The 18,842-nt window shown below is 43.7% G+C and overlaps 1 protein-coding gene across 2 annotated transcripts; it reads right to left on the bottom strand.

The window, feature by feature from the left end:
* Positions 1 to 519: 519 nt before the first annotated feature.
* On the bottom strand, positions 520 to 18,762 carry RNASE4 (ribonuclease A family member 4). Of its 2 annotated transcripts, none has more exons than XM_070405953.1 (2): positions 18,681 to 18,762; positions 520 to 1,781 (listed from the first exon to the last, which is right to left on the bottom strand). In XM_070405953.1, the coding sequence occupies exon 2, from the start codon at positions 1,762 to 1,764 to the stop codon at positions 1,327 to 1,329; it is 438 nt and encodes a 145-aa protein (XP_070262054.1). In that variant the 5' UTR covers positions 1,765 to 1,781; positions 18,681 to 18,762; the 3' UTR covers positions 520 to 1,326. The 2 variants fall into 2 exon arrangements, with proteins under 2 accessions (XP_070262054.1, XP_070262061.1); XM_070405960.1 differs by lacking the exon at positions 18,681 to 18,762 and adding an exon at positions 5,701 to 5,730.
* Positions 18,763 to 18,842: the final 80 nt, after the last annotated feature.

The raw sequence follows: 18,842 nt of genomic DNA, 5'->3' as shown, positions 1-18,842 counted from the left end.
AGAAAGCAGTCCAAAATGGGGTCACTTCGGTAACATGTGAAGTAACAGATACGTTAGTTACCTTGATTGTAGTGATTCTTTCACAATGCATATGTATACTGAATGAGGTTGCAGAACTTAAATATAAACAATATATATTTGCTTCAATTTAAATATTTTCCGTTTAGTCCTTTCACGTGCGCACGCGCACGCGCGCGCACATACACACGCACACACACACACTCTCTCTCACATACATACTTCCATTTTTAGCTTCTAGTGTCTTCATACATCTCTCTTCTCCAATTTGTTTCAAAATAATCAAAGGGAAAAGGGAGAGGTGTTAGAATTGTCTTTAGTAAATGACACAAATGTTTCTGTGTCCTGGTCATTGATCCAATAGGTTTTAATCATGGACCAGTTTATGAGGGTATTGAGGTGTTGGTGCATGTTCATAAACTAAAAAATAATTAAAAGAGAATAAAAGAAAAGAAATCCCACACAAAAATCATAGCACTATCTTCACAGATATCTGCAGTTTGAATTCTTTATTAAAGGGAAAACATGAAAAATCTTTTAAATCAGGAACAGTGAATGAGTCTTACTGATCTAGTACATTGTTAATACTCTGACTTACTACAGTGATTCAAAAGTTTGTGAAGAGAAAAAGAAAGTCCTGTATAATTTCTTAATCTTATTAGTTACAAACATAACAAGGTTGCCAAATTATACAGACAGAGCTCTCATTTTGCCAGTTCATATTTCTAAATATTTAATGCTTCCCCCAACAGCTGACTTTGAGAATATCAAAAAGCTGTTACTTTTAAAGCACTCCCTGTGATGAAGTAGAAAAAGCCCTGGATTAGTAGCCAGTTGAAATGGACTTTTTTTTGAATGGATTTTTTGTGTCAGCTTTTCCACTATCATCATGGTCTTCAGCAAATCCTTTAACTTTGGGCCCTTTTTGTAGCAACATGAGCATCACAGGGGTGTGGTGGTATTAAAATGAGATAACTGAGATGGAAACACCTTAAAATATTTGAAATGCTGTATCATACACATAATGACGAAATTCCAGAGGATCAGATTTGAGAGAGCTAAGCTGACCAGTATTAGAAAAGGAAGCAGATGAGTTTATAAAAATTTTATTACAGAAAGCCCAGTCCCATTATAAGTTTATGTCTCCATTTCTCTTTGATGCATTTAACAGAATGGATTATATAGAGTAAAAGAAGTAGGCATAAGGAGCAGAGGCAGAGCCTGAGACAGCTCAAATGCATTAGTCATTGCTATTCAAGGAGTAAGTTAAAGGTCAACCACGGGACCATAACCCCTGCAGGGTAGTATCTATCTGTCAAAGTGCACAGGCACCAGGGGGTTACCCTGACAGGCGATGACAACACTCCTAGAGCTGCCCCTGCCCTGATATCTGCAGTTTCCTCCGGAACGTGCTGTAAGCCTGCAGTCTGTGACTCTCACTACACCCTCATGGCAGTTCTCCTTGGCATTCTTGCACCGGATATTGGGGGTGCTGCAGATGTTGTTAATGGCACCGATGTCTGCATGGATGAAGGTGTTGAATTTCTTGCACCTAGGCCTGGTCATTCCCCGTCTTTCCATCATCGTGTTGCAGTACAAGTCGGTGCCACCTGTCCCTGTAGAGTCCACATGTTGCCGCAGGAATCGTTGGTACATGGGCTGGCCATAGGAGGGCTGCACCAGCCCCAACCCCAGCAGAGTCAGCAGCGAGAGAAGAAGCAATGAAAGGGTCTTCTGGAGAGCCATCACTACCTTGGAGGTGCCTGGAGAGAAACCAAGAGGTAGGAGAAAGGAAGGTAAGAAATGGGCTTCAGAGAGAGGAGTTGAGAATGGCAAGCTGATATTTTCTCAACTCTACAGCCTAATCTTTCCTCCCCACTTCTCTGCTCACAACTTTTCTCATCACTGCTTCCCCAAGAGTAAAAAGTTTGCAAACATGATCTTCTCTGAAAGCAAGAGCTTTTCTCTTTTATAGAGAGACGGTGCTGTAGCCAGTACAGTGACTCAGGGCAGAGACTGACGGGCTGGATGTCCAGGTGTATGTGTCCTGTATGGCCAGGGTGTGAAAAGGGAGAAAAAGCAGATCTAAATGACACTGGAGTTGTCTGTCTCTTGAGGAATTTCTCTAGTTATATGATCTTTGGAGAGTGTTCGCTTCCCTGGAGACTCTGATTCCCAAAGGTTTGGCTAGACAGGATATGCCAATAAAAGTTTGTGAACTGATTTTAATTCCAGACATCTGGGAATTGAGGAAGGTGTAGTAAAAAAGGATAGAGTAACGTTTAGGGTTAGCCTTTCCTTTCATGTGTCTATTCTTTTTTTAAATTAAAAAAATTTTAATTACAGTTGACGCATATTAGTTTCAGGTGTACTACATAGTGATTTATATAGCTTAAGAAGTGATCACCACATAAGTCTAGCACCCATATGACACCATACATCATTATTACAATGCTATGACTGTATTTCCTATGCTCAGTTGGCATCCCCATGGCTATTTTTAAAACTGGCCATTTATATTTCTTAATTCCTTCACCTTTTTCACCCAGTTGGCATTCTTTTTGTTTTTTAATATATTTTTTATTGATTAAGATATTACTATGTGTCCTTATCCCCACGTTACCCCTTACCCCCCCACCACCCCGCTCATGCCCTCACCCGCGCCCCCTGTTGTCCGTGTCCATTGGTTAGGCCTATATGCTTGCATATAAGTCCTTTGGTTGATCTTTCCCCCTTACCCCCACCCTCCCCTACCTTCCCTCCAAGGCCCGACAGTCCAATCAATGCCTCTCTGTCTCTGAATCAGTCCTTGTTCATCAGTTTATGTTGTTCATTATATTCCACAAATGAGTGAGATCATGTGGTATTTATCCTTCTCTGGCTGGCTTATTTCACTTAGCATAATGCTCTCCAGTTCCATCCATGCTGTGGCAAATAGTAAGAGTTCCTTTTTCTTCTTCCTCTTCTTAAAGAATACCTTTCAGCATTTCATATAATGCTGGTTTGATGGTGATGAACTCCTTTAGCTTTTTCTTATCTGTAAAGCTCTTTATCTGACCTTCTATTCTGAATGATAGCTTTGCTGGATAAAGTAATCTTGGTTGTAGGTTCTTGCTATTCATCACTTTGAATATTTCTTGCCACTCTCTTCTGGCCTGCATAGTTTCTGTTGAGAAATCAGCTGACAGTCATATGGGTACTCCCTTGTAGGTAACTGACTGTCTTTCTCTTGCTGCTTTTAAGATTCTCTCTTTGTCTTTTGCTCTTGGCATTTTAATTATGATGTGTCTTGGTGTAGTCCTCTTTGGATTCCTTTTGTTTGGGGTTCTCTGTGCATTCTGGACTTGTAAGTCTATTTCTTTCACCAGGTAGGGGAAGCTTTCTGTCATTATTTCTTCAAATAGGTTTTCAATATCTTGCCCTCTCTCTTCTTCTGGTACCCCTATAATTCTGATGTTGGTACGCTTGAAGTTGTCCCAGAGGCTCCTTACACTATCTTCCTATTTTTGGATTCTTTTTTCTTTTTCGGTTGGGTATTTTTTGTTTCTTTGTATTTCAAATCTTTGACTTGATTCTTGGGATCCTCTTGTCTGCTGTTGGGAATCTGTATAATATTCTTTATTTCATCAGTGTATGCTTAATTTCTAGTTGGTCTTTTTTCATATCCTCCAGGGTCTCACTAAATTTATCGGCAGTTTCCATAAAATTCTTGAAAAACCTTATAAACGTGGTTTTGAACTCTATATCCAGTCGTTTGCTTTCCTCCATTTCTGTCATTTGTGACCTGTTTCTTTGTCTCCGCATTTTTTATGCTTCCCTGTGTTGGTAGAGTGGCTTTGTGTGCTAGGTGTCCTAAAGGGCCCAGTGGCTCAGCCTCCCCAGTTACCTGAGGTGGACACTCTTGGTGCACCCCCTTGTGGGCTTTGTACACAGTCTTGTTGTAGTTATTCCTTGATTGTTGTAGGATAACTGGGAGGAATTGACCTTCAGGCCAATTGGCTGTGAGAATCAGCAGTGTCTGCAGTGGGAGAACTGCTGTGCTGAAGACACCCTTCTGGGGCAAGACTTGCTTCAGTGTGGCTTTGGTGCTCACTGAGTCTGCCCCCTGAGTGTGTTCCTTATGGATCTGAGGAGTTGTAATCTGGATGGTCCCGCTCTGACCACTGGGTACACTGGCTCTTGGATCTAAGGAGGTGCTAATTTAGCCTCTGCCTGAGGCTACCCAGCAGGAGCTACGAAGAGAACTGCAGATTCCCCTTCCTTTTTTGGAGTTTGGAGGTGCCCAGATGAGGCCCAGCTGTGAGGCAATACAAGCTGCTATGGGGCCTTCTCTTGGAAGTTCTGGGTCTGTCTGGCCCAGCTGCAATTTGTTAGGTAATTTTCAGGTTGCAAAGGGCCAGGGCACTCATATGCAAAAGCCTCTGCTGCAGCCTGGGTGGGGTGGGGTCTCAGGGAATCAAAGGGCGGAGCAAGCAGCTATGGCTGCTCCTCAGCCCTGTCCTAAGGGGCCACGCGTCTCAGTGTCTAGGTAATTGCTGCAAGCACCTCTGATTGAAAGCCACCCTCAAGTTTCGAGTTCTGCCTGCTGCCAGACAGTCCAATTTCTCCCCATATGAGTCCTGGGTCCCCAGAGACTTCCCGGAACCAGAGTTCAGAGAAATCGGGGGCTTGTGACTCCCTCCTGATTGAAAAAGACAGCTGCGTCCTCAGGTGCCAGCCCCTTTCCGTGCGTGCTGGAGCCTCCGTACCTCTGCACTTTGCTTCCTCAGCTCCTCTGAGTCTCAGTGTGCTTTTCTCTTTCCTTCTAGTTGTAGAATTTCCACTCAGCCAGCCTTCCTATGGTTCTGGATGATGTCCGTTTTGTCTTTTTGTTGTATTTTTGAAGTTGTTGTGGGAGGCAGCAATTTCCGGTGTTTACCTATGGAGCCATCTTGGTTTCTCCCCAGTTGGCATTCCTCTAATGGTATTAAAATCAAGTCTTTTTTGAAATCTTGCTAATCTTATTTAAAAAAAGTAAAAAACAGAGTATCCAGCTAAAGTGCTCTGAATATAGTAAGTATTGGTTGAATGAACTAATAAACAAAACGAGGGAACTAGTGAACAAATCAAATAAAATGACTTGTAGAACTGACTGATAAAAGGAATTTTTAAAAATAAATCTCAACAGCACAATCGCCACAAAAGAGGACTTAGAGTGTCTTTTTTCCTTGCTGTTTCTATGCACAACCAAAAACTAGGACTTGGTGATACATTCTATCATCATGCATGTATCCTTCATGCTGTGTCTATCTTGTCAATAGCTAGTTTTCTGTTTTTAGTTTTCTGTTGTCTCCAATTGCAGAATCCTTTTGTTGGCACTTTTGGCAGTGGAAAATAAACATATGTTTAATAAAGTTTAAAAAACAAGCAAACCACAAAACTAAACAAAAACCTTCAGAGCACAACAAAGAAAGCATTGCCCTATAGTGTCAGAACATTGCTTCTGTTGACTGAGGAAAGGAAGGAACCCAGACCTATCTGACTCTAAAATCAGTGCTTTTTCCACATCTTCTACTCCCTCTCTCTTTCCACACCCCAAATATTCAGGATATTCAAAACATTTATGTTCAGAGGTGCTTCTCTCTGGAAATGGAGTTTAATCAGGGGTGGAATAAGGTAAGAGTGGAAATGGGAATTACTCACCAACACCAACTAGCTAGATGCTGCCATCTGACGGTCACTCCTGGGATTGGCATGAACTCATGAGCTGTGAATCTCCTTGACCATGGCAATGAGGCAGGGCTGACTCACGAGAGCAGCGATTTTCAACCTTTTTCATGTCATGGCACACATAAACTAATTATTAAATTCTGAAGCACACCAAAAATATATTATTTGACAATCTGACAAAATAAATAGGTATAATTTTGATGCATTCACACCAGGCAGATATTGTGTTGTTTGTCAGTTTTTTAATCTGACAATCTAAGGGAAAAGTGGTCAGTGCTCCTGACTAGTCAGATATTGCAGGTTTTAAAAATTCTTGTGGCATACCAGTTGAAAATCGCTGTACTAGAGCAAATAAAATTAATCTCTGACCCAAGAGGAAGTGAGCAACCCAAAACAGAAAGGACAGTTTTTTGAGAGTCATACAGGCCCATTTCTACACATGCAGTCCAAGGGCTGATCGTAGCGGAAGTCCTGGTTTGATGTGGAAGTCCTGGTTTGATGTATATGGGTACTACTGTCCTCTGTTTTCAAATAAGCTTCATGATGGCAGGTCACACTGTCTGGGTAACTGAAATAGCTAATGAGGGACCTGCATACCAGTTTCAAACATAACTTCATTCTAAAATGCTATCTCCTATAGTCACAACCACTTTTTGCTTATGTACAAAAAGCTAGAAAGCTCTATGTCACGTTTCAGTGCCACAGCTATAGATATGAGATATGGACTTAGGAAGAGAGAGAAGGGAACAGTTGTGGGAAGAAGAGTAACAGGGAGAAATGATGCTTGATTAATTCCTCATCCTTAGACTAATGGATAGAACTTCTGAAGGTACACTTAGCACTTGGATAATAGCTTCATCACAACAATGTACTTTGGGTTATTTTCCCCAAATCTAATCTTGCAGGGTTAATCCTGCACCTCTGATTTTGCATGGTTTTATTTAACTTTTTCTCATCCTGCTTCTTTGTGTGCAAAATATAATTTAGAAAGATAACTGGCTACAGAGAAGACCTAAACTATTCATGCAAGAGCAAACCCATAGCCTCAGCCACAATAACCAACTGATTTGATAAGACATCAACAAAATTTGTCAACAGAAGTCCCATGTAGCCATCAATGGGTGTATCTCAGTACTCGAGCTACAACAGAAAATGAAATAACCCCCAAACCATCCCGACACATACTTTTTGGTCAGAGCTTGCCCCAAAGGCTTTCTCCACTCTACCACACTGATTCTCAATAAGAACTTCTTTTGATGCTGTGATCCCAAAGACCTAGCTCTGCCACTTTAACTATATGATCTGGGGAAAATTACTTAACCTCTCTCCGCGTTATTTGTTGTTAGTGAGTATAATAATACCTACCTCTTAGGGATGGTATGAGGAATAAATGATAAAAATCAATGTTAAGTGTTTATCATAATGCCAGGTACATGGTAAGTACTCAGTAAGTGTTGGCAATGATCACTTTTGTAATTTCAAATTTTCTTGGTTTCCTTTGCTTCCTTCAATCTGGATAAAATAATGAATGACTACACCACGTTGTGTATATTATTGCTCCCTCTCCTTTATTTTGTTGAACACCTGTATTCCTTCCAAATTAGAAGGCTGTTTTTAAGTTGAAATATCTAAGCTACTAGAATTTATGCTGTGTCCTACAGAAAATTTTCCTCTTCACATTGAGTGGAATTTTCTTCCTTGCATATCACCATTTTCAAAGGGCTTGGGCATTTTGAGGTTTTTATTTTCTTTTCCTTGCAAAGTTGACCAGGACTTCAATTCCTTAAATAATTCACTTGAAATAAAGACTGACTGGCCTGTCCCATGACATTTTATTTTATACAGCTTTAGGTTGTGAGAGCACAAGAGACCCAGAGCAAAAAGTGCTAGGCTTGGCTACCCAGCTGCTAGTTCGTTCCATCAGCAGGTCAGCAAACAGTCCCATCACATTGCCATGTGATTTCCTAGGAAACAGTCATTGGCCTTAACACCAGAGCAGAGAATGCAATGATAATACTCTCAGCAGATGTTTGGAGAAGATATGTGTTTTCCCAGCTATGGCACACTCAATATAATGATGATCCATACCTTTGGCCTTTCCTATCAAGGCCTGGAGTAGGTCAATGATCTCTATGGAAGTCACCTTGCATCATATCGACGTGAAGGTACTGGTTGGAGAACCTCAGAAAAGGGTCCAAATATTCTACCAAAATCTGGACTTTTCTCACTTCCTAAGGTTTTGGGGGGGATTTTACAATAAGACAAATTTTCTATTGAGAGAGGTTTGGAAAACTCTTTTTCCTACTTTCTTAGCAAATAATAGTGATATCAAGTTTGAAATAGGGTAACTCAAGGAAGAAAGATTCATGTGCTGAGTGTGCACCAGTAATTTACTTCTCCATTTCTTCCTGCATACGTTTAAATACTTTGAGTCTGGGGTCTCCCAGGTGGCACCTGGACACTGATCTATAACCTGGATATTGAAGAAGCAAGGCTTTTGGCCCATTTCAGGGCAATGTAGGCAGCAGGAGAGGGCACCGTTGTGAATACTGTGATCACTATAGTCATATATTCACAAGACAGCAAAACTAGTGATTCAGGAGCTCCAGTGGCACAATCAGTTAGCACTCGGTACTTATAAAACTAGTGATTCATAACTTTAATTTATTAACAAACACTTTATAAATAAAACTAGAGGCCCGGTGCACAAAAATTTGTGCACTCAAGAGGACCCCTCAGCCTGGCCTGTGCCCTCTCGCAGTCTGGGACCCCTCGGGGAATGACCACCTGCTGGCTTAGGCCCGCTACCTGGGGGATTGGGCCTAACCTAGCAGTCAGACATCCCCCTGGCAGCCCAGGAGCCCTCGGGGGATGTCCACTTGCCAGCAGGGAGCAGGCCTAAGCTGCAGTCAGACATCCTTAGCGCTGCTGAGGAGGCAGGAGAGGCTCCCACCACCACTGCTGTACTGGCAGCCGTCAGCCTGGCTTGTGGCTGAGCAGAGCTCCCCCTGTGGGAGCACACTGACCACCAGGGGGCAGCTCCTGCATTGAGCGTCTGCCCCATGGTAGTCAGTGTGTGTCATTGTGACCAGTGATTCCCAGTCGCTCTGCTGTTAGGGTCAATTTGCATATTACCCTTTTATTATATAGGATAGAGGCCTGGTGCATGGGTAGGGGCCGGCTGGTTTGCCCTGAAGGGTGTCCTGGATCAGGGTGGGGGTCCTGCTGGGGTGCCTGGCCAGCCTGGGTGAGGGGCCGAGGGCCGTTTTCAGACTGGCCACACCCCCTTCAGGGTGGGGGTCCCCACTGGGGTCCTGGCCAGGCTGGGTGAGGGGCTGATGGCTGTTTGCAGGGTGACCACAGCCCCCAGCCACCCAAGCTCCCAGTGGAGGCTGGCTGGAAGCAGGTACGTGGGATTTATTTAGCTTCTATAATTCAAACTTTGTTGCCTTTTGGGGAGGCCACAGCCCTCCATGGCAGGCGGGAAACTTGGCTTCCTCCATTGCCAGGGCAACCAAGCCTCCTGCTTGCTCCAGCTCTGTGGCTCCCAGCCGCCATCTTGGTTGGGTTAATTTGCATATAGTCACTCTGATTGGCTGGTGGGCATGGTTTGGGCATAGCGAAGGTACGTCAATTAGCATCTGTGTCTTTTATTAGTGTAGATATTCAGGCACCTGTTGACAGAAATTAGGTAAGGGGAAGTTAACCATTAAATCTGTGAATTTATTGGTATATTTTATAAAGAAAGTGTCTATTCACCTAAGTATGTGTTTACTTGAAAACAAATATAGATGAAGAAGAGGAAGGAATATGTTTGGAATCTTTCTATAAATTCCCAACAACCTCACAGTTGCTTGACATCCATTGATAAAGTAAAAGTTTAAAGAGAAAATAATGGAAAGTAATCAAATTTTTAATCTTTGTATGAAATAACCAGGAGAATACCCTGGGAGCACTCTTGTCAAAGCAACTCAAAATTACCTCCTGCCTAAGACAAGAGGTGCATACTAGGAGTGAATTTTGGTGTTCATGCAGGAGTGTGTGTCTGAGTGTGTGGGGGTGTGTTGGTGTGTTGGTGTGTGTGTTTATGTGTTCAAGAGGAGAGAGAGAGAGAGAGAGAGAGAGAGATTAAGAGGGAGGTAGATAAAAAGTTTAATTAATCTGTTGGTATTTAGTTCTAAACACTACTCCTCAAAGTTTAACTTTTGTAAAAGGAATATTGGCTTATTTGATAGCCAGAACAATTTGCGTCTCCTGAAAATTTTGCTTAGCAGCCATGAGCCCTGGCATTTTCCAGATCTCTCTATAAGAGTAATTTAACATCCTTACACTCACAGGAAGGGAAAGTCTACCTTCCTATTGACTGAGAAGGAACTAACTGATAGGGGAAAAGGCATTTGTATTCCATGCCATCCTCGCTGGGGGCATGTGAATAGAGAAAATGGGGAAAATCAATAGGCCAAGAATTGATGAGAAGACTTTGATTCTTACTGCTTTCAGAGACATTTTCATTTATTAACATATTGTAAAACAGAAAAGAAAAAAGACCCAGGCAGCTCATTTTCTGGGCCCCTGGCAAGGAGTGTAGTCACCACTGTTTTGGAGTGTGTGGGGGAAATGCCAGGAATGGAGAGCAGAGCCAACTCTGAGCCAGGGGCTTGATGGTTATGGGCAGTAAAAGGAATCATCAAAGGGACAGGAAAGCCATGTTCAGGGCAACCACTATGTCTCTGGAACCTGTTGTGGCTCTGTACTGGCAGGGAGGCCAGGGGGACCCTCTTTATGCCTGCAAGTAGTGCCCTGGAAAGGAGACCTGCTTATTCTGAATTTTTTTTGTAAGGCATTCCATTCTCATCTTCACAGATAACTTTGAGGTTGTTACTGGCGTCTTTGCAGAGTGAAGTTAGCTGTCATCTCCTCATCATGGTTTCACAGTGTCTGCCATTTTGGCCACTTGGATTGGCATCATAGTGCTGGGCCAGGAAGAGTCTGTACCTGTTGTCATTTGAGCCAGGGTCAGTGAGGTCAGACCCAGACCCAGCATGAAGACCAGCAACAGGGGACCCAGGCCCATCATCTCTACTAACAAAGGCTCCTGCCAAAGGCAAAGGGTATGATGGGGCAAATTAGGCTTAAGGACAGGGCATCATGAGTCAGCTACCCTCAGTCACCTAAAGTGCATATTTTCTTTTCCTCATTAATCTTACATTTCTTGGCAAGCCATTCCTTTAGAAAATCAATCTAAGCTTCCTGAACACAACTTACAGCCCCAAACATCCTTTCCTATTCCTTAAGATTCACTGAGTATTTTCCATTCTATCAGTCATAGCATTGCAATATTCATTCACACTCTAATTCATTTATTAATTAACTGAATAAAAAACATTACATAAGCTCCTCTGGGTATAAGGCACTGTGCTAGGTCCTGGCACACAGAGACCATCACAGAGACCATTATATACCCAAGTCCTCCCTAAAAGGAGATATAGCATCCATGGGGAAAGAATAGGAGCTCCAGTTCACTGAGATGAGACAGTAAGATAAGAGAACTATCAAAAAGATGGACTTAAAAAAAATATGTTTAATTGATTTTAGATAGAAAGGAAGGGAGAGGGGAAGAGAGAGAGCAAGAAGGAGAGAGAAACATTGATGTGAGAGAGAAACATCTATTGGTTGCCTCACATAGGCACCCAGACCAGAGATCAAACCAACACCATGGGTATGATCTGACCAGAATCAAACCGGCAACCTTTTGGTGCATGGGATGATACTCAATCAACTGAGCTATACTGACCAAAGAGATCAAAGAGGGACTTCTAATGAACCCTAAACCCAGGAAAGGTCGAATCAGAGGATTGTTAAAGTTAGTATTCCAAGTATTCAAGTTAATAAACCAGCTGGCTATAAGGAGAACAGCTGAGAGCAATTTTGCCCTGAGGTGAAGGGGCACAGACCTAATTCCCCAAGAATTAATTGGTTTGTGACTAAAGGTGGAATTATTATATACTAGTTAGAAAAAAAAGAGAGGAGCATGGAAGAATCATACAATTCTTGGAAGTAGGTCTGGGATCAACTTTTACAGAAGACTGGAGAAAGAGGAATTCAAGCTTATTCTTGGGAACAATGTGGATTATTCTCAGAGAATATTTTTTAGTTTCCCTATAAATTTACATAAACTGTTATAACACAGGCATATGATGTTACTATGTGATAACAAAACAATAACAACAACAAAGAAAACCTCTTCAGAACTTTTCTGCAAGCCAAAGTCCTTATAATGGGCTGTAATGATTTCTTTACATCTTCTTGAAAAGAAGAATAAGCCCTAGCCAGTTTGGCTCTGTGAATAGAGTGTCAGCCTGTGGACCAAAGAACTGTTTGATTCAAGTCAAGGGCATGTGCCTAGGTTGCAGGCTCCTCCCTGGCCAGGGCCCTGGTTGGGGCTCCTACAGCAGCCAAGCAACAAATGTGTTTCTCTCACATCGATATTTCTCTCTGTCTTTCCCTCTCTCTTCCACTCTCTCTAAAAATCAATGGAAAAATATCCTGGGTTGAGGATTAAAAATTTAATAAATAAAATATTTTTAAAAAACAGAATAAGGAAGAGAAGAGAATTGCTACCATCATCTCTCAAGACTTTTCAGTCTGAACTGTACAACTCACACTTCCCGGGGCCAGTGTATCACAGACACTCAAATAAACCCATAAAGTAAATAGAATGCTTCTTCCTGGAGTATGATTTTATCTCAATGATAGCTATTAAAATAGAATTAAACAAGTATACATCATAAAAAACAGGAAAGAAATTCCTTATGAACTTTTAAAACTTTATGTATTAAGAAATGTGAAGATTTGAGAACTGAAAACTATTTGGTGTTTGAAGCAGGTAGTTTCTGCCAATATCTTTAGTTCTTTGGAGAAAAATTCAAAGAACATTCAGAGCCTTTAAAATCCATCATATCTTCCCCCACATTATATCAAATATATGTAAGTATTCCCACATCCAATAATAAAAGTGACTTTTCGCAAAAATTTGAAACTGATGAGAGAAAAAATTTGACCTACACTTTATTCTTTTTTTTAAATATATTTTATTGATTTTTTACAGAGAGGAAGGGAGAGGGATAGAGAGTTAGAAACATCGATGAGAGAGAAACATTGATCAGTTGCCTCCTGCACACTCCCTACAGGGGATGTGCCCACAACCAAGGTACACGCCCCTGACCGGAATCGAACCTGGGACTTTTCAGTCTGCAGGCCAACGCTCTATCCACTAAGCCAAAATAGTCAGGGCATACAATTTATTCTTAAATATGATGTAATTCATACAAATCCTAAATTTATAAAAATGGTACATTTTCCATAGGCATTAAATTAATTAGTAATCTTTATTTTGTACTCTAAGTCAATACAATTATTTTCATGTCAAACATGTTTATACCCTTAAAGATGCCACAGGTTCTAGCACTAAGCCTGCAGTATTACTAAACAGCCCTTGAATTATGTCTGTGAATCTAGAAAGACCAGGAAATCCAGGGTTCTGATGGTTTCATGGGGAGGCATGTGAGAGAGGGAGTAAAGTGAACACTCTTTCTCATCATCATTTGGCATTATACACCTTGTCTGATTCATAATACTGATACACAAATTTGGCACACTGTTGAAGAATACCAAATTATACACTAAGAAAATTTTTGGTCATATTACAATACTGAAATAAATAACAGCTGAAAAAATTTCCATTAAGAACATCAATTTTCTACACTAATAAAAGAGAAACATGGTAATTAGCGTACGACCGCTACCCTTCCCATTGGCTAATCAGGGAGATATGCAAATTAACTGCCAACCAAGATGGTGGCTGGCAGCCAGGCAGCTGATGCAAACAGGGAGGCTTGCTTTCTTCAGTTACGGAGGACTCCAACGTTTTCCACCTGGCTTGCTGGCCTCTCAGCTGCAACTCTAAGCAACTATGTTGCAAATATAGAAGCTAAACAAAACCCCAGAAACCTGCTTTACTCAGCCGGGCTTCAGCCAGCCGGACTGCAACATTGTATCAAATACAGAAGGTAAACAAAGCAGCCGAGGCCTCAGAGCTAAAGCTGGCCCAGAATAAAAAAAAAAAGAAAGACAGAAAAAAAGGAGCAGTTGGGAGCTTCAGTCACCTGCCAGCCTGAAAACGGCCCTCAGCCCCTCAGCCAGACTGGCCAGGCACCCCAGTGGGGACCCCCACCCTGATCCAGGACACCTTTCAGTGTAAACCAGCCAGCCCCCACCCGTGCACCAGGCCTCTATTCTATAAGTAAAAGGGTAATATGCCTCCTGGCACCAGGATCAGCGGAGCCGCGAGGCCTCCCAGCACCAGGATCAGCGTGACAGGGGGCAGCGCCCCAACCCCCTGATCGGCCCTGCTCTGTGGGTGATAGAGGGTGGCGCCCCAACCCCGCCCCCCCACGGGCCCTGCTCTGTGTGTGACAGGGTGAGGAGCCCCAACTCCCGCCCCCCCCCCCGATGGGCCCTGCTCTGTGTGTGACAGGGTGAGGAGCCCCAACTCCCGCCCCCCCCCCCCATGGGCCCTGCTCTGTGTGTGACGGGGTAGAGCCATAACTTTCCCATCGGCCCACCCTGAGTGTGACAGTGGTGGCGCCCCAACCCCCTGATCGGCTCTGCTCTGTGGGTGATAGAGGGCGGCGCCCCAACCCCCTGATCCGCCCTGCTCTGTGTGTGACAGGGGACAGTGCCCCAACCCTCCTGATGGGCCCTGCTCTGTGAGTGACAGTGGGGAGCTCCTCAACACCCTGATTGGCCCTGCTCTGTGTGTGACAGGGTACGGAGCCCCAACCCCACTGATGGGCCCTGCTCTGTGCATGACAGGGGCAGTGCCCCAACTCCCTTATTGGCCCTAATCTGTGCGTGACAGGGGGGAGCTCCTCAACCCCCTGATCAGCCTTGCTCTGTGCGTGACAGGGAGGAGCTCCCCAACCCCCTGATCGGCCCTGCTCTGTGTGTGACAGGGTACGGAGCCCCAACCCCCCGGTGGGCCCTGTTTTGTGCATGACGGGGGGCAGCACCCCAACCCCCTGATCGGCCCTGCTCTGTGCATGACAGGGGGTGGCGCCGCAACTTCCCTATCAACCTTGCCTTGAATGTGAAGGGGCGGTGCCCCAACCCCCCAATTGGCCGTACCCTGAGCGTGACTAGGAGTGGCATCGCAACCTCCCGATCCTCCCTGCTCTGTGCATGACAGGGGGCGGTGCCCCAACTCCCCAATCGGCCCTGCTCTGAGCCCAACCAGGGGCTGCACTTAGGGATTGGGCCTGCCCTCTGCCACCCGGAAGCAGGCCTAAGCCAGCAGGTCATTATCTCCTGAGGGGTCCCAGACTCCGAGAGGGCACAGGCCGGGCTGAGGGACCCCCTCTCCTTCCCGAATGCACAAATTTTTGTGCATCGGGCCTCTAGTCCTATATAAAAGCCTAGATGGCATCACGTGACATCATCACAAGATGGCTGCCCCCACGTTGTCACAAGATGGCCATCACAAGATGACCACCACAAGATGGTCATGACAAGATGGCCAGCAGGGGAGGGCAGTTGGGTGCAACCAAACCTACAGGGGAGGGCAGTTAGGGGCAACCATGCCTGCAGGGAGGGCAGTTGTGGCCCATCAGGACAGCAGGGGAGGGCATTTGGAGGTGAGATCAGGCCTGCAGGGGAAGGCAGTTGGGGGTGAGATCAGACCTGCAGGGAAGGGCAATGGGGAGCAACCAGGCCTGCAGGAGAGGGCAGTTTGGGGCGATCAGACTGGTAGGGGAGCAGTTAGGCATCAATCAGGCCAGCAGGGGAGCAGTTAGGGGGCAATTAGGCAGTCAGGCAGGTGAGCGGTTAGGAACCAGCAGTCTCTGATTGTGAGGGGGGTGTCCGACTGCCGGTTTAGGCCCAATCTAGGCAGTCGGACATCCCCCATGGGGTCCCAGATTGGAGAAGGTGCAGGCCAGGCTGAAGGACACCCCCTTCCCATGCACAAATTTCATGAACCAGGCCTCTAGTAATTTATAATAGAATCAAGTGAAAGCATGTTCTTGGATCTTAAGAAAAAAAGGTGGTACATGACTAAAGAGAGAAGAGCCACCCCTAAAAGAATAACAAGTATTCACACATGGCCACTGCTTCAGCACAGCTGCTGGACTGCCATGCTCCCCATTTGCCAAGCTCTTTACATTTACATTGTGCTTTTTAGTCTTCTGGGTGTGCTTTCATTTTCTAGTTTTGTGGAAGACCTCATCAAAGTTTTATTGAGTTGGATTCATTTAGGTCTCTTGTTTTTCAATAGACAAATATTGTCTTCTAACGTCAAAGGCAATTTTAGAATCTCAGGCCCCTACAATAGAACAGGACCTTAGGGTCACCAAGTCAACACCTCTCTGCCTGGGACCACAAACCCAGAGTTCAAAATCAGAAAGTAGAATCAGAGCTGTAGTAGCCAAAAGAGTCATTAGGTGGCCGTGGTGGATAGAAATGTTGCCAACATCTTCCATGCTGTAGTGGAGACCGTGGTCCTTGTAAGATGTGCCAGTGCTCTACAGGTTGTGGGGATTTTGTTGTTCAAAGAAGGGGGTCTGAGCTGCCGGGCCTGTCTAGAGTCTGTCCAAACACTCTGTGCTTAGATATTGAGACCAAGGATACCCCATTAGACACAAGTGTCAAAGCGACAGTCATAAAGCTCAGGATCTGTTCACAAGGATATCCAAAATAAAGATGTACCTATTGCAAATCCACACGGGTGCCATTTCCAAGCTGTTATCCAATCACCTGTCTCCTTGTCAGTGTTTCCTACTGGTGTACACTCTACAGGAGGGCAGACCCCATATTATTCACCTTGAATCACAGTGCCTGCCTCACAGTAGATCCTCCATTTTTTTGTTAATTTTTTTTAGTGATTGACTTCATTTTCCTCTCAAGACTTAAGTTTGTTCATCTATAGAATGAGAGAGTTGCTAACTCTAAAGTCTGAAATTCCATGGTTCTCTTTAAGCATAAGAGAATATTTTCTTGTTTTACTAGCAAAAGTCTAGTGAAATTACAGAGACCAAGTTTGTATAAGTTTAGTTGATAGCAGAAGGCACCAGGTGAAAGAAATAGATAAGAAGACTTGAGACTCAATCTCTCTGAGACGTATCATTTCTTAAGGCTCAGAATATAAGCCCACACCTCATCTACTTAAGTCCCTGGACTGATGCCACACAGGGCCATCCCAGTCTGGAGAGGTAAAGGAAAATATTTGCTACAAACCTGTAGAATTTACACATTAATTTTGTAAGAACTTAGCTGAATTTTTCTCAGGTTTATTGTAAACTTGAATTCCTAAGACATCCAGAAATCAAAGCCCAGCCAGTACAACCATGGCCACCAATGTCTAATATCTGCTCCCCGACTCACAACTTGCTGACTCATATATTCAATTCTAAATTTCCCCAAAAGACGTAAAATGAAGTTTGGGAGATAACAAGTATGAGACAGATTATTAGTGGTGGGTAAGTGAATCTGCCTAGGATAAGAGTTTAGAGCCTCACATCTGGTCATCAAACTCACTCACACATAACTTTTCATATTCAAGCACATAACCATCAGTCAGCTCTTTGTCAGTGAAATATGTCCCCACTGTTCTTCAGACTAACTTTATCATCTGTCTCAAACCCATCCTTTAATCTTCACAAGAATTCATATTCTCTTCCTCTCTCCACAGGCAATGTTTTGTATTCAAGAGGTTCATCCAACTTTATACACCAGGGACTTAACTTACACTCTATGATAAGTAACTATGGTTTTAATTTCCATACATGCAGCTTCACACTTTCATATTCTAGGGCAGTGGTCGGCAAACTGCAGCTCAGCAAACTGAGACTCGCAAGCCACATGCGGCTCTTTGGCCCCTTGAGTGTGGCTGGCTCTTCCAGAAAATACCGACTTGTGCACATGGGCCATGAAGTTTCAATCGCACTGTACGTGCACGCCCGCATGTGGCTCTCGAGTGGCAGTTTGCCGACCATGGTTCTAGGGCAATATCCCACAAAGTGAAGGCATAACACTCAAGGCATATTCCTCCCTTTATCTCTTTTCCTTCTTCCCTTCAACCTGCCAGTATACCTTTTGATCTTGGATGTGTTCCACTTGGCTCTTAAAGAGCAATCAAAACTTTTTTTAAGTAAAAAAATTAGTAGGGAACATTAGAAGAAAACAGAGCTAAAAGCAGTCTTTTGTTTCTTTCCTTGCTCTGCCACATTTAATGCCTGTACCCTGGGGGCATCCAGATGCCCTTCAGCAAATGGCGTCCCAGGTCTTTGGGGATTTTATCACAATTCAGGAATCCCTCCTAAACCTCCACTTGCTCCCAGTCTTACTGATCTCTCTTCACACACACACACACACACACACACACACACACACACACACGCAATGCCAAAAGAAATCTGCTTTCCTTTTAAACGTACAGCGATGCTCAACCTGTGGGTCGCAACCCCTTTGGGGGTCAAACGACCCTTTCACAGGGGTCACCTAAGACCATCGGAAAACACATATATAATTACATATTGTTTTTGTGATTAATCACTATGCTTTAATTATGTTCAACTTGTATCAATGAAAATACATCCTGCATATTAGATATTTACATTATGATTCATAACAGTAGCAAAATTACAGTTATGAAGTAACAACGAAAATAATTTTATGGTTGGGGGTCACCACAACATGAGGTACTGTATTAAGGGGTCGAGGCATTAGGAAGGTTGAGAACCACTGCTGTAGAATCTGGTTCATTTTTCCTTAGTTCATAAGTTGGGCCCATAGGCTTTAAAGGGGAAAAATGGTTTCATTGAAATAGGTAAATGGCTAGAAATAGTATGAATATATTTTTAAAAACACAGCGATACATTACCCAGGGGTAAGAATCTTACCAAAATTGGAAAGAGTTCCTCCAACTGAAGATGGTTTCCAGCTCTTGGTTCCTGGAGATGGGTTCCAGCTGTGTGAACTGGACCCCTCTGGTTCTGATTTTATAGCGATCAAATGAACTGGGTGGGAAAACTAGTTCAAAAGATCCCTAATCCTGACAGAGA

The sequence above is a fragment of the Myotis yumanensis genome, unplaced genomic scaffold (assembly GCF_028538775.1).
Source record: "Myotis yumanensis isolate MYYU_CA2020_CCGP unplaced genomic scaffold, mMyoYum1.0.hap1 SCAF_1, whole genome shotgun sequence".
Classification (NCBI taxonomy): domain Eukaryota; kingdom Metazoa; phylum Chordata; class Mammalia; order Chiroptera; family Vespertilionidae; genus Myotis; species Myotis yumanensis.
This window is presented reverse-complemented; position numbering and strand designations above follow the sequence as displayed.